A 13,883-nucleotide genomic window follows, 5' to 3' on the forward strand; every position below is an offset into this window, starting at 1 on the left:
AAAAACATAGACTGACGATGAGGATCGTATCTTGATTTCAGCTTTATTGTATCTTGATGCAGCAATGAACGCAATACGGTCAACAGAAAGTTGGCTCCCGCAACTCGCCCCTTCCAAACACAGCATCAAACAATCCGCCAAAGGAAATAATAAAGAAAACGGAAGTGATCACCTGTGCCCACGTGACAGTGAATAACCAATAATAAAGATCAAATAATTAATGCTCCTACAACTAGTGACAATTGAATTTTTGATATCAAGAATGTATATCCTGAGAATTAATAAAAGTGAAAATGGCTTGCCATAGTTGGTGTGTGGGCGCTTGGTGGCCCAGAATGCCGAATCTTTCATTGAGACGCATTCAAACCTTTAGGAGTTTTTTGTATTGTTGATGGATTTTGATCTCTAGGGAAGATAATCTTTTAAATCTACATGTTCATTTGATATACACCTCGGAAGAAAAATTAAATCCGCTCGTGAAAGTTCAATAAAATACGATGTAAAAATCTTTATCAAGCACGGATGTGATTGATCCATTATGACCAGAGTGGTAGAGAAAACTCTCTCTATGGCTCTGATTATGACCATCGCGATGAAAAGTAACAGATACCTGACCACGCCGTCTCTTCAGCAGCAGTATAATGATATTGTTCAACATTATTATCGATTATTGAATTAAAATAAACAGTGAAACGTTAAAATAGGAGCATTATTATTTAGACAAAATAAGAAGGAAATTGTACGAGCCGATAAGCCCCGCCCATTTGGAGGACGCGCTGCTGTCCAATGAAAGCCCAGCAATGAACATGTGCTTGAGTTCGATTGGCGAACGACTGACAAGTCCGTTGAGCGTCACTCGTTGTTTTGAAACAGACAAACTTTGAATAAAACTCTTCATTACAATTGTGAAACAATCAATAACCGATTAAAACAATATTATAAGATGGCATTAAAACACTGTGTCCCAAAATAGGTCCATAAAATCTCTCTCATTTCTCAATATGGCGAAGGAGACGACAGCTTATTGTTTTGCATTGGTTTATTATAACAGTACACTTTTTAACTCTTGTTGGAATCATATACAACATGAATTTAAATGTAAATCCTTAATACTCCTCAGTTAAGGCTTATATAAAATGAGGCGTGTGTTGAATTAGTAAAAAAATAAATAAAATAATAATATTGTGCTGCAGTAATAATGTGAAACTGCACTGTGCCAGAAAGCAATAATAATTCACTGAAATGGCATGAAAATATAACACTTATCAGTTCAGGTATATTTAGTTAATTAAAATTAACAAAAGATCTCGACTTGTGAGTGAGCTTCATGAGGAGACAACCGTTGACTGTGCAGACACCTGTCTAAACAAACACGCGCCTCGTTGCTAGGTGACGCCTTACAAATGAAAACAATGCTCTGAAATCGGCTCAGAGATTTCAACGGTTTTAAATTCGCTACTTTTAAATTGTTGCCGCGGGTTGATTTTTTTCTCCCGCGGGTTAAAGGTGCATTAAATACTGTATAGACTATACTACAATTCGAACAATAGTGGATTTAACATCAAATGTTAAATTGTATGTTTTTGATGTAACCTTCTCCATTTAAATAACTTGGTCAGTACAATAATAATTTATGCAATTTTTAATTATTTATCCTTGTATTGTTCAACTGCTTGAGGTAAATATGGGATTTAGAAAGGAATTAGTAATAATAAATAATGCTATACTTTTTAGATTGAGTAAAGTAGCTGACACTGTTGAAGCTAGTAATTAATTTATATTTTTAGAGTAACTTACCCAACACTGATTGAAACGAATTTTAACCCGCAAAAATGTAAGGTTTTTACATTGATTTTTAATGTAACCTTACAAATCAGAGTCGTGATTTTACGACAAATTAACACTTATCGCTACTAAATATGAAACAGTGAGAATTAAAAATTACATAAACTTTTTTTTTTTTTTTTTTAAACAACTATTTTATTTGTCAAAAATTGTCACACAAGTTTAAACAGTGTTTCCATTTTCCATTACAACTGGATAAAAAAAAAAAAAAAAAAAAAAAAAAAAATCAATAAATAAAAAAAAGAAAAGAAAAAAATATATAATTAAAAACATAAATAAATAATAATAATAATTATTATTAAAAAAAAAAAAAAAAAAAAAAAAAAAAAAAACACATACAGCAATAACATAGGCTGCTTGTCTATATACTCTCAATGTCCATCAATTCCACGAAGGAGTCACCATCTAGACTCTCCAAAAAGTTATAAAACACTTTCCAGATGGACCAAAAGGTATGTGGCTTATTTTTCAAAAAGTAGGTAATTTTTTCTAAGGCAAGGTGTGAGGTCATCCCCTTTATCCATTGAGACACGCCGGGACTTTCTTCTTTTTTCCAAGTACATGCTATTACACGTTTAGCTTCTAGCAAACAGAGAATTAACAATAATCTTTCATGTTTGGTGATTTTAAAATTCAGAGGACAAACATGCAATATACACAGCTTTGGATCAAGAGGAATTGCTTTACTAATGACTTGGCTTATAATATTCAGTATCTTAACCCAAAAGCAATTAACTTTAGTGCATTCCCACATACAGTGAAATAAAGTTCCCTTTTCTTGTTTACATTTGTAACACATGTCAGGAATATTCGGGTTGAAGTGATGTAACTTAACTGGAGTGATATATTGTCTGCTCAACCATTTATACTGAAGTAATCTCAAATGGGTGTTCATTGTCTGAGTTTGGGCTTTCAAGCATGCCATTTGCCACTCTTCCTCGGTTATATCAGTCTGCAGGTCAGACCGCCATGCTTGAAGTCTATCATTAAATGATTCTTTAGATTTGGCTACAAACAATTTATATAACATAGAAATCTGGCCTCTACCTTTCAAGCAATTAAGTGTGATATTCTCCAAAGTAGAAAGAGTCGGCTCAACCAGACTTTGGCCTTGTCTTGATAACATGAAACTACGTAATTGCAAATATTTAAAAAAATGTTTTTGCGGAATTCCAAACCGTGTCCTAATTTCTTCAAAGGACATAAATCTTCCCTCGTTATAAAGATCAGACACCTTACTAATACCTTGAATTGACCAGATTTTAAAGCCTGGATCGGCTCTTCCAGGGCGAAAATTTTCATTACCAAAAACCGGTGAAAAGGGTGAGAAATGCGGTAATTCCCCTATGTGAGCAAGAGCCTCAAACCAAACTGCTATAGTATTTCTAGTATACGGGTTTTTAGTACATTTACCTAACTTTTTAGCATCTGTTGAATACAAATATAAATTCAAAGGAATTGGGATAGAGTGAGCCTCTATAGATACCCAGGTCGGAAGATAATCCTTCTCAAAATAAAACATTGCTGCTCTAATTTGAGCTGCCCAGTAGTACCATTTTAGGTTTGGTAGGTTTAACCCCCCTCTATCATAAGGCAAGTAGAGCAAGGAGAGCCTGAGACGAGGGCGCCTGTTATTCCAAATGAAGTTTGTAAACGATTTTTTCATTCGGGCAAAAAAAGAAGAATGTGGAGGGAGGGGGATAGATTGGAAGAGATATAACAATTTGGGTAAAATTGACATTTTTAATATATTAACACGGCCAATCAATGAAATAGGAAGTTTTGTCCATCTATTCAACAGGTCAATTGTCGAGTCTGATAGGGGCTTATAATTGGCTGATACAATTTCATTAACAGTTGGTGTAATTTTGATCCCAAGATAGGTAAAGCCTTCTTGTGAGATTGTAAAGTTTGACTGAACTGGGGGGAGAAGTCTTTCTGCTTTGTGGAGGAACAGCAACACAGACTTAGAATTATTAATTTTATACCCCGAGAATTCTCCAAATGTTTCAATCAAATTTAGCAATGCTGGGATAGACCGTTTTAGATTAGAAGAGAATATAATTATATCATCTGCGTACAATGAGATACGATGTTCTGAGGATCCAATTGTGATACCAGAAATATGTGCATGATTACGAATTGCCATAGCCAGTGGTTCAATTGCTATAGTGAAAAGCAGAGGAGAGAGCGGGCAGCCCTGGCGTGTACCCCTGTAGAGTCTGAAAGGGGCAGATGTTATTCCATTTGTTAATATCTCAGCTAAAGGGTTAGCATATAGGATCCGGACCCATTTCATAAACTTATCCCCAAACCCCATCCTTTCCATAGTTCTGAACAGATACTGCCACTCAATTCTGTCAAACGCTTTTTCAGCGTCTAATGACAGGAGTGCATTATCGCGAGTATTACATTTCTCATGTAATATATTAAGTACTCTACGAATGTTATGGAAACCCTGTCTCCCCCAAACAAAGCCATTTTGATCAATATGCACAAGCTTGGGCAAATGTATTTCTAGTCTCTTTGCTAGCACTTTGCAAAGAATCTTTAAGTCATTATTCAGGAGAGAAATTGGTCTGTATGAACCACAATCAGTTGGTGACTTGCCAGGTTTTAACAACAGAGTGATCACCGCAGTATTCAAAGAGGGAGGTAAAGCCCCATGATCTAGTGACTCCTGGTACATTTCCAATAGAGGATGAATTAATTTATGAGAAAAAAATTTATATAGCTCTATTGGTATGCCATCTGGCCCTGGGGTCTTCCCTCCTTTCATACTGATAATGGCCTCAGACAGCTCCTCAGACCTTAGGTCATCTTCAAGAGATACCATGAAGCCCAAATCCGTTGACCCAAAGTCCAAAGTATCTAGGAAAGCCTTTTGTCTCTCTGCTGCACTCTCAAAATATTCAGAGCTGTAAAGAGCCTGATAGTAGTTCCTAAAGACCACATTTATCTCAGTTTGATCAAATGTTATCTCACCCTCCTTTATCTGAATAGAATTTATGGCTCTTTCAGTTTGTAACTGCTTAATACGCCAGGCTAGTAACTTACCCGCCCTCTCCCCACCTTCATAATAGGTCTGTTTAAGTCTCATCAAACTTTTCTTGGCGTGATCTAATGAAAGTTCATTATATTCCATTTTCAATTTGTGCAATTCCAAAAGAAGATCAGGTGTAATTTTCTGGTATATTTCAGATTCAATTCTCTTTATTTTATTTTCGAGGTTTACCATTTTTGCTTGGCAGCTCTTATATTTATAACTTGTGTAGCTAATCATTCGTCCTCTTATAAAAGCTTTAAATGCTTCCCACCTAACTGAGGCAGATGTTTGATTCGTGTTAATTTCAAAATAATAGTCTATCTGTTTATCAATGAAGTTCAAAAATTCTGCATCTCTCAGCCAAGTTATATGCAAGCGCCATCTTGGGGGTCTACATGAAAAGTTAGGAAAGTTTAACGTGAATGAAACTGCAGCATGATCTGAGATTAATATGCTATCATACCAACAGTTCCTAACTTTAGATAATAGATCAGCAGATAAAAGAAAATAATCAATACGAGAAAATGTTTTATAAGTACTAGAGTAGCATGAATAAGTCAAACTATCCGGGTTTCTGTTCCTCCAAATATCAATTAAATTGAAATCTTGCATACACTGTTTTAACTCTATTCTGGTTTGTAAATGAGAGAGGTCTGATTTAGTTGATCTATCTAGTTCTGGATATAGAGCGCAATTAAAATCTCCTCCTATAACAAAATCTCCCTGCAGTCCAGCCAATGTTAAAAATAGATTTCTGTAAAAAACAGGATTCTCCACATTAGGCCCATAAACATTCACTAAATTCAGTCTAACAGATAGGATCTCTGCTTGGATAATTATATATCGCCCCAGTTTGTCCGTAATTGTGTTAATTATTTGTAAAGGTATGGATTTATGTATAAGTGTGAGAACCCCCCTAGAATATGAATTGAAGGAGGCCGAAAACACTTGCCCTGGCCATCTCTTCCTCACCATTACAACATCTTCTGAAACTAAGTGAGTTTCCTGAAGGAACACTATTTTAGCTTTCATTTGTCTAATTCTATTCATCACTTGTTTTAACTTTACAATTTTGTTTAGGCCTCTTACACATAAACTTTTATTTAGTATGAATATAAAAATCTATATGAAGTCATGAACTCATCCCAAACTGAATAATACTATCCTTAAACCAGCCCCATAATCTAGTGATCCATAGATTGACTCCTAAATCAGTCAGATACTGGATCTCAGGTGTCAGCATTTTCCGGCAGAGCTCTTCGTACTGCTGGTCAATATCGGTCCTCAGGTTGAATCCTAATATGGAAGCTTTTCCAATGGGCTGCCAGGGTTTCATGTGTCTGTCTGTGATGTCCTTCGCCTCCACGGCTCGCCCTCCATCAATGCAAATGGCCTCCATCTCTGCGTTTCTCCTGCGTAGCTCCTTCACATGCTCCTCCATTCGGCTCCGGCCGTACGCCTCCACGCGGGCCCAGAAAGTGGTGTTAAAATGCCGATAAAGCTGCCAGTCAGCGCCACTCCATTGCCGAGCTTGAGTCTTCATCTCGGGGCTCATGAGAGCTACAGACGTGGCGTTTCGAGTATTAATCTTAAAAAACAACAAGTCATCCATTTGCCAACATAGAGCATCTTTTAGCAGAATGAGCGACTCCTCAAAGTGCTCCGATATTAAAACATTCTGAAAATGCTTTTCGACGTATTCAATGCCTTGTTGAACTCTTGGATCTCCAGCATCCAAATCGTTCTCGAAGCCAAAGTCAAAAAACTGTAGGTTCTTGAGGTAAAACGCATTGATTCCCTTTGGGTTGAAGTAGCGGTTTGGGTGGGCGAGGAACTCTTTCAATTGGTTTTCTCCGGGTATTCTCCATGTTTGGGGTATGTAAGCTTTGAAATAGTGAAACGTTGACTCAAAAAGCTCTGCGGGATCTCGTATGATGGTGAAGAAGATGGCGTCCGCCGGGAGTAACTTCTTCACCTCGGGCGCATTGAATCGCATGTGATTGCACACGATATTATAGCACTCGCCCGGCTGGTAGCTCTTCACTTGAGTTCGAAAGAAGCTGGATGGGTAGGAGAAGTCATTACGGCTGTCTGGGAGAGCAAACTTCAGCTGATGCTTTTCTCCAAAGCGGAGGAGAATGTTCATTAAAGTGCTGCTGGCCGTCTTATGGGTCTTCAAGAACATCAGGTTCACTTTAGGCGCACAGGCCACATCTTCTCTGATGCTCTGGGAATTGTTCCACACTTTAATGTTTGGTGCACATGGGGCCAGAAGTACACTGAAAAAGATTTAAAAAAAATAGAGGATGAACACTGATTTATTATACAGTTGTCAAAATTTGAATTGGATCAAAACCGCTCAAAGTTATACATACATTTTGAACAATACCCATTTTTGTCTTAGGACAACTTTGAAGAACTTTTTTGACTTTCACTTCAAATGTGGACTACTGTATGTCGATTTGACTTCGGAGTAGAAGCGAAAATTGTCCTTTAAATGTAATTTACTGAATGGAGTGAAATACAGCTTTGAAAAAAAAAAAAAAAAAAAGAGACCACTGCTAAATTTATCTGGATTTATTATTTATATGTGTTTGAGTAAAATTTACATTTTTGATTTATTCTACAAAAAAATAAATAAAAATAAAAATTTTAGGTAATCAGTTACATACATTTAGAAATTCAAAGTTTATGCAGAACTAGCAGATTTTTCTCTTGTACATTTTAATTGCCCTTAACGTTAAATATTTGAGTAATCTAATACATATATTTAATTTAAAATTATCATGTCATTTCAACTTTCAACTTTTTGTAATTGTAATTTCAGTAAATGCTAACTTTCTAAATGGTAACACTATCTTAAGATTAAACTAATATCACGGGTGGTTGCAGGAAGACAGAAGAAGATGAAGGTATCTTTTCCAACACAAAGGTTTAATGGGAGTAATATACAGGGCAGCAGAACAAGCAACACACACTAAATACAACGGAGATCGGACAAAGATTGACTGAACAGACGGAACTTGAATGCAAAAAAAGATGACTAACGGAACACAGGTGATACAGATGAACTGATAATGACACGTGACAAGTCCAAATGAAAACAAACTAACCCAAAAACCACTGTGACAGAACGCCCCTCCCTGCAAGGCATGTCCTCGCGCTGTAACGAGAGAGATGAAGGTGGGGGTTTGGGAGGAGGAAGAGGAGCAGGCGGAGGGCTGGCAACAGGAGTGGGCGAAGGGCTGGAGAAGGCAGGCAGAATATCAGGAGAAGGGCTTGGCAGAGGGGTGATAGGTCCAGAGGGAAGGATGATGATCCATGGTGGAGCTGATGGAGGGAGGAGCCATGGAGGCTGAAGGGCAGGAGGTTTTAGGGCGATGACGGACAGAGGCAGAACCAATGGGGGAGGATGGGGGAGGAGACGGAAGTTTGCCGGGCCATGGTGGAGCAGAGGGTTCAGAGGGACATGGGGAAGCCGCTGGCTCGGGCGACTGAGGTGTAGACGGGGACACAGAAGGGCGTGGTGGAGACAGAGGGACTGAGGACCAAGGAGGAGCAGAAGGGAGTGAGGAGTCCAATGGAGCCAGGGGGACGAAGGGACGGGGCATAGCCAGAGGAGTGTCCAGAGGTGAGGGTAGGTCGACTAGCGACCTGGGTGGATCCGGGGGGACGAGGGAGCCTGGTGGAACTGGTGAACTGATGAGCCACAAAGGAGATGAAGGAGGTAGGAGCCAAGGGTGAGCCAGTGGACTGATGGGCCGATGAGGAATCCTGGATGTGGTGGTTGGAGTTGGATCCAGGGCATCCACTGTCCATGATGGCGCTGAGGACTGGAAGCCCCTCAGCGAGCCCACCATTCCACTGGTGTCTTGAGGGTGAGTGACGGGGCTGACAGGAGGCAGAGGAGGATGACGGCTGGATGAGAGGAGGTGGGAGAGGGAGGTTGGGTGGGAACAGACTCAGGAGTAACGGCGGCCATCTCCGCTGAGAGCTCGGGTGGCGAGGCGGTCATCTTGGGACGAGGTTCTGGAATGGCGGCGGCCATTTTAGGACAAGGCTCAGGAAGGGTGGTCTCGGCGGGACAAGACTCTGGAAGGGCGGCGGCCATGATGGGACGAGGCTCTGGAATGGCGGCGGCCATATTAGGACGAGGCTCAGGAATGGCGGCGGCCATCTTGTCTGAAGACACAGGCTCGGCAGGCATGACGTGAAGATGCCCAGGCTCCGAACTAGGCTCTGTGCGGCGAGCGGGCTCCGAACTGAGCTCAGTGGGAAGTCCTGGAGCGGACTCCAGAGAGCGTAGTGGAGCGGACTCTGAAGAACGGACTGGAACTGACAAAGGAGGCACAGGAACGGATCCAGTCGATGTGGTGATCAAGCTGGCTGGTGTTTGTGGTTGAGTGGCAATATCATCATCAGCCTCACCCATGGTGAAGCTCAAACACAGCACATGATCCAGGTATTGGGCGAAAGTGCCTGGGATCACAGCCGCTGGAGCTTGCTGGTGCAGAAGATCATCCAGTCTGAACCAGAACACAGTCTTTAGGACGTCATCTACCCAGTTTACCTCTTGAGAAATCTTCAGGAACTTTTCAACACATTCTTCGATCTGGCGGCCGTCCTGGAAACAGGTCACCAGTCGATTGGCAGGATTTACAAAGGTGTGGAGAGCGCCCATGTTCTCCTCTTCCACTCTTTAAGCTTTTGGTCCGATCTTCTGTCACGGGTGGTTGCAGGAAGACAGAAGAAGATATCTTTTCCAACACGAAGGTTTAAGGGGGGTAATATACAGGACAGCAAAACAGGCAGCAATATATATATATATATATATATATATATATATATATATATATATATATATATATCCCTGTTAAAACAGCTGTTTATGTGATGTAAAAAACCAAGCAAATAAAAATAAGAACTTTTGCAAGTTTAATGTAAAAATAACAACCTAAGCAATGCCGAAAACCAAAGTGACACATTTCTGAGAGAATAAAATAAAATAAAAACTTGGAATAACGAACTGCATAAGTCTACACACCCCTAAACTAATATAAGTTGAAGCACCCTTTGATTTTGAGTCTTATCAGCAGTTCTGATTTGTCTGATTTTATTTACATCACAAAAACCAGCTGTTTTAACAGGGGTGTGTGACTAGACTTTTTTAACCGCTGTAACGCATGTGTCAGCAAGAAATCAGATTATGAAATCAGCAAATTGAGAGATCACAGATAAGCGATAAGGAGCGATTATAGCGATTGTAGCACCCATATTATTATGGTGGTTATCATAGTATTTTAAGGTAAAAAGCTGATTTTGATAGTTCAAGTAGATTGGTATATTAACATTTTTCATGTGGTTAAATATATAGTTGTAAAATATATAGACCTGCAATACTGGAAAACTCACAGTATTTTAAATGTCTGGCAACCACAGCTTGTTTATCGTTAATTTAACAGGATATTATTTACATTTTTATTTATGCCATACACTGTAAAAAAAAATCTGTGAAATTTACGGTAAAAAAAACGGCAGCTGTAAAAACACAGTATAACAACATTTGAGGTTTTACAGTTTTAACTTAAATGATATAACGTTTATTTACCAACTTGTTGAAGTACTAATATCTGTTCTGTGCCTTTGTAATACACTGACAACCACCAAAAACATGTGATGGTGATGAGGAAGTCACATGATGAATCAAAGCTCATCACAAGCAGCTTTTGCACAAGCTGAGAAGGTCAATACTAATATATAAAAGACACAGTGTCATTCACACAAACACTAAACACCATCATGGTAACACACAACACTAAAGTTATGCGATAAACATTCATTTAACAACATGTAACATAAAAACCTAATGTACACTGATAAGAACAAACTATTATTTCAGAAAAGTTATTTCAGAAAAAATGCATCACACTTTTGAAGTGTCACTCAGGGAATTCCGGGAATGTCAATTTACGGGTTTCCCTGTAAATTATACAATGGTTTTCTTTTTCACTTCTGTCAATTCAACTGTGTTTTACTTTAAAATAAAGTTAGATTACAGTTATTAACCATATATCATAGGGAAACTTACTGTTAACCAATAAACAGGATTTACCGTAGCATATTTACAGTTATTCACCGTTAAAATCACCATCATTTTTTATCGTGTATTCCGTCTCAATGTCCGGCACGGGTAAATAATGATAATGCAGATTACAAGGTGAGGTATCTTTACTCAGTAACTTTTGACCATTCAGACTGCAAATTTTAAGAAAAAAATCTATAACAAATGTCTTTTACTTTTGCTCAGTTTTAAGCATCCTTGCTGAATAAAAGTATTAATGTCTGAAAAATCCTGATCGGAGTAGTTAAAAGGATGACTTTAAATAGACCACATGATTGGTGATGGGGATCATAAGCAACCAATGTAAACCCTGATGCTCAAAATAATTAATTGGTTTGAGTTGGGTTAACTTAAATTAAACAAATTTGTTCAATCAAATTAAGAACTTTCTTTTCCTTTTGCGTTCACAAAACTGACACATTTAAGTAATTGTTACATAGTTTTGAGTTTTATGAACTTGGTTCTTTTAATTTAGATAAACTTAAATATAAATTTTACTTTTTCTATTTCCCAGCATGCTTTGCTATGGCACTTGAAAGGGAGAGTAAATGCTAAAATTAAATGTTCTAAAATGTGTGTGTTTTTGTGCAAGATTAACGTTAAGTGGGAGATTTAGTTGTCAACATGCTAAATGTTAAAAGAAACAACAAAGTGTGCTTACCTGTGTGTATCCAGGGAGGCTGGAGCAATAAAACAGTAGAATCCCATGATGCAAATCACAAAAGCCCCCAAAAGCATCTTTTGTGCCACTCGCTTCATCATCCTTCCAAACTCTCTTGGATCCTTAAAAGGAAATCATAGATGAGATCACCTTATCTATACTGTGGCCGATTGCACAGACCGTAGACTAGTCTTTTACAAGAACCAAAAAAACAAGACTGTTCACTCCTCGCTGATTGCTAGTTGGTCAGACTAGTTCTTAAGATGGTGACAGTGTTTATGCAACTATGATATCAGATCTTTACACCTTGGAAATAAGTTTTATTAGAAATGTTTTGATTTTGTTTGGTATTTGCAAACGAGAGGCACTCTGTTTACCTGTCTAGCTACATTTGTTAGAATATGCATTGTTGTTATTAATAGTGTGTGGTAGTCTCATACTGTATATTTGGACAGAAAGTGTTTCTTACTCTGTGTTTACACATCAAACAGGCATATACCAGTGTTTACTGTACAACTCTTGTTTCAAAGTTCCTACTTTTGCCTTAATCTCATTCCAACACACCTTAAATGCAACATTTACTAACTATATCAAGTGATATGGATGAAATGTCTAAAACTAATAAAATTTGCCTCATTCTAAGAGTTTACAGAATGACAAAATGTCAGTAAAATGTGTAAATGAAAAACACTTGTAAAAGCAAGTCCTTCCTGAATGATGTCGTTTCGGAAAGGCGTGTCAGACATGCAGTTACTTAAGAACACGTCGCAACGCATTCAACACTTTCTCCTCTCATGCATTTTCAAAGGCTTTGATTCGAAATCGCATGAGCTAATATGATCATTCTTAATATGATGTCATCATTCCATTATATGATGTCATAAAAGATTTGAGTGCAGCTTATACCTGATCAGTGTTTGTTGAAGCCTTGCTATCATCCCAGAAATCATGGCCAAAGACAGAGATAATATAACAGTGCTCAATCCAATAATTATTGAAATGACAGACATCTATGTTCTGCTGTTCTGAGAAAAACCTCTCTGTTCTTTGTTCTGATTGGTTTGATGTTTATAAATGATAAACTGTAAGGAAGGTCACTCACACCCATCTGTGATTTAATAAAACCATGAAAAGATGTTGTTTCATCGATGTCTGATGTGGTCAGTACACACCCCGCTCATGTTGTGACACGCGAACATATTGACATACAGTGAACATTTGACTTGTGTTAAAACCTTGAAATAATCAATAGTTATTTATATATATTTCAGTTTTAGTTTGAGTTATTTTAGTACATGCTTGTTACAACAAAAATAAAAATGAGAAATGTTGATTTTTTTTTTTTTTTTTTTTTTTTTTACAAAAATGCTTTTTTCTGGTTTAGTTTTAGTTAACTATAATAACCCTGATGACAATGGAATTGTCAATTACCATGGACAATTTGATTTTATTGTAAATTAAAAATATTATATTTTTAGCTAGTATCCAAACTCTGTACTCAAGTAAAAGTACAAGTAGCCTACTTACAGAAATATTTACTCAAAGTAAAAGTAAAAGTAATAATCTTAATAGTTAGGCTACTTGAGTAAGAGTAAAAAATATCCAATGAAAAACCTACTCAAGTAGCAATAGCCTAGTTACTTCGGATCATATATATATATATATATATATATATATATATATATATATATATATATATATATATATATAACATTATATTATTTAGTTATTTTTAATTTAAATGACTATTATTATCATATAGGCTATCTTTGCAACAAAAACAGAAGAGACAAGCATTATTTCTGCCATCTTTAGCCCGAAACTCATTGCCTGTCCTTTGGTTTGTATAATAGTAATTTATACAACTACATTTGGATTATTAGACAATGTCGAAATAAAGTGACTCTGCAGAGTTTTGCATTAATTTGGTGTTCATTTCATAAACTGTGGACAATGGTAGCTTATTTAATGTATAAATTAATGTATATGTCCAAAAAACGGGTAATGTCATACTTTGTAGTAGTGCTATCGTGACGTAATAATCTGTTTGGTTGTAAAATGTATTACCTGAGTGAAATGAAATCGAGTGTATCGTCCTGTGGAATCATTCATTCACAGACACCTTACGAAGATGTTCAACTAATATCTTCATCGCTGGCAAAAATATGATGCATTTGCAGATTTGCTCTCACTGTACTGTACTGTAGGTC

General features: G+C 37.5%; 1 protein-coding gene across 1 annotated transcript; it reads right to left on the bottom strand.

Moving 5' to 3' along the window:
- Positions 1-6,023: 6,023 nt before the first annotated feature.
- gal3st1b (galactose-3-O-sulfotransferase 1b) lies at positions 6,024-8,710 on the bottom strand (the record flags this gene model as incomplete). The annotated part of the gene is made up of 3 exons (XM_084105441.1): positions 6,024-7,170; positions 8,005-8,432; positions 8,546-8,710. The coding sequence occupies 3 exons, from the start codon at positions 8,708-8,710 to the stop codon at positions 6,024-6,026; spliced, it is 1,740 nt and encodes a 579-aa protein (XP_083961567.1).
- Between the last annotated feature and the right edge of the window lie 5,173 nt (positions 8,711-13,883).

This window comes from Abramis brama, assembly GCF_963993115.1.
Source record: "Abramis brama genome assembly, chromosome: 25".
NCBI classification, from domain to species: Eukaryota; Metazoa; Chordata; class Actinopteri; order Cypriniformes; family Leuciscidae; genus Abramis; species Abramis brama.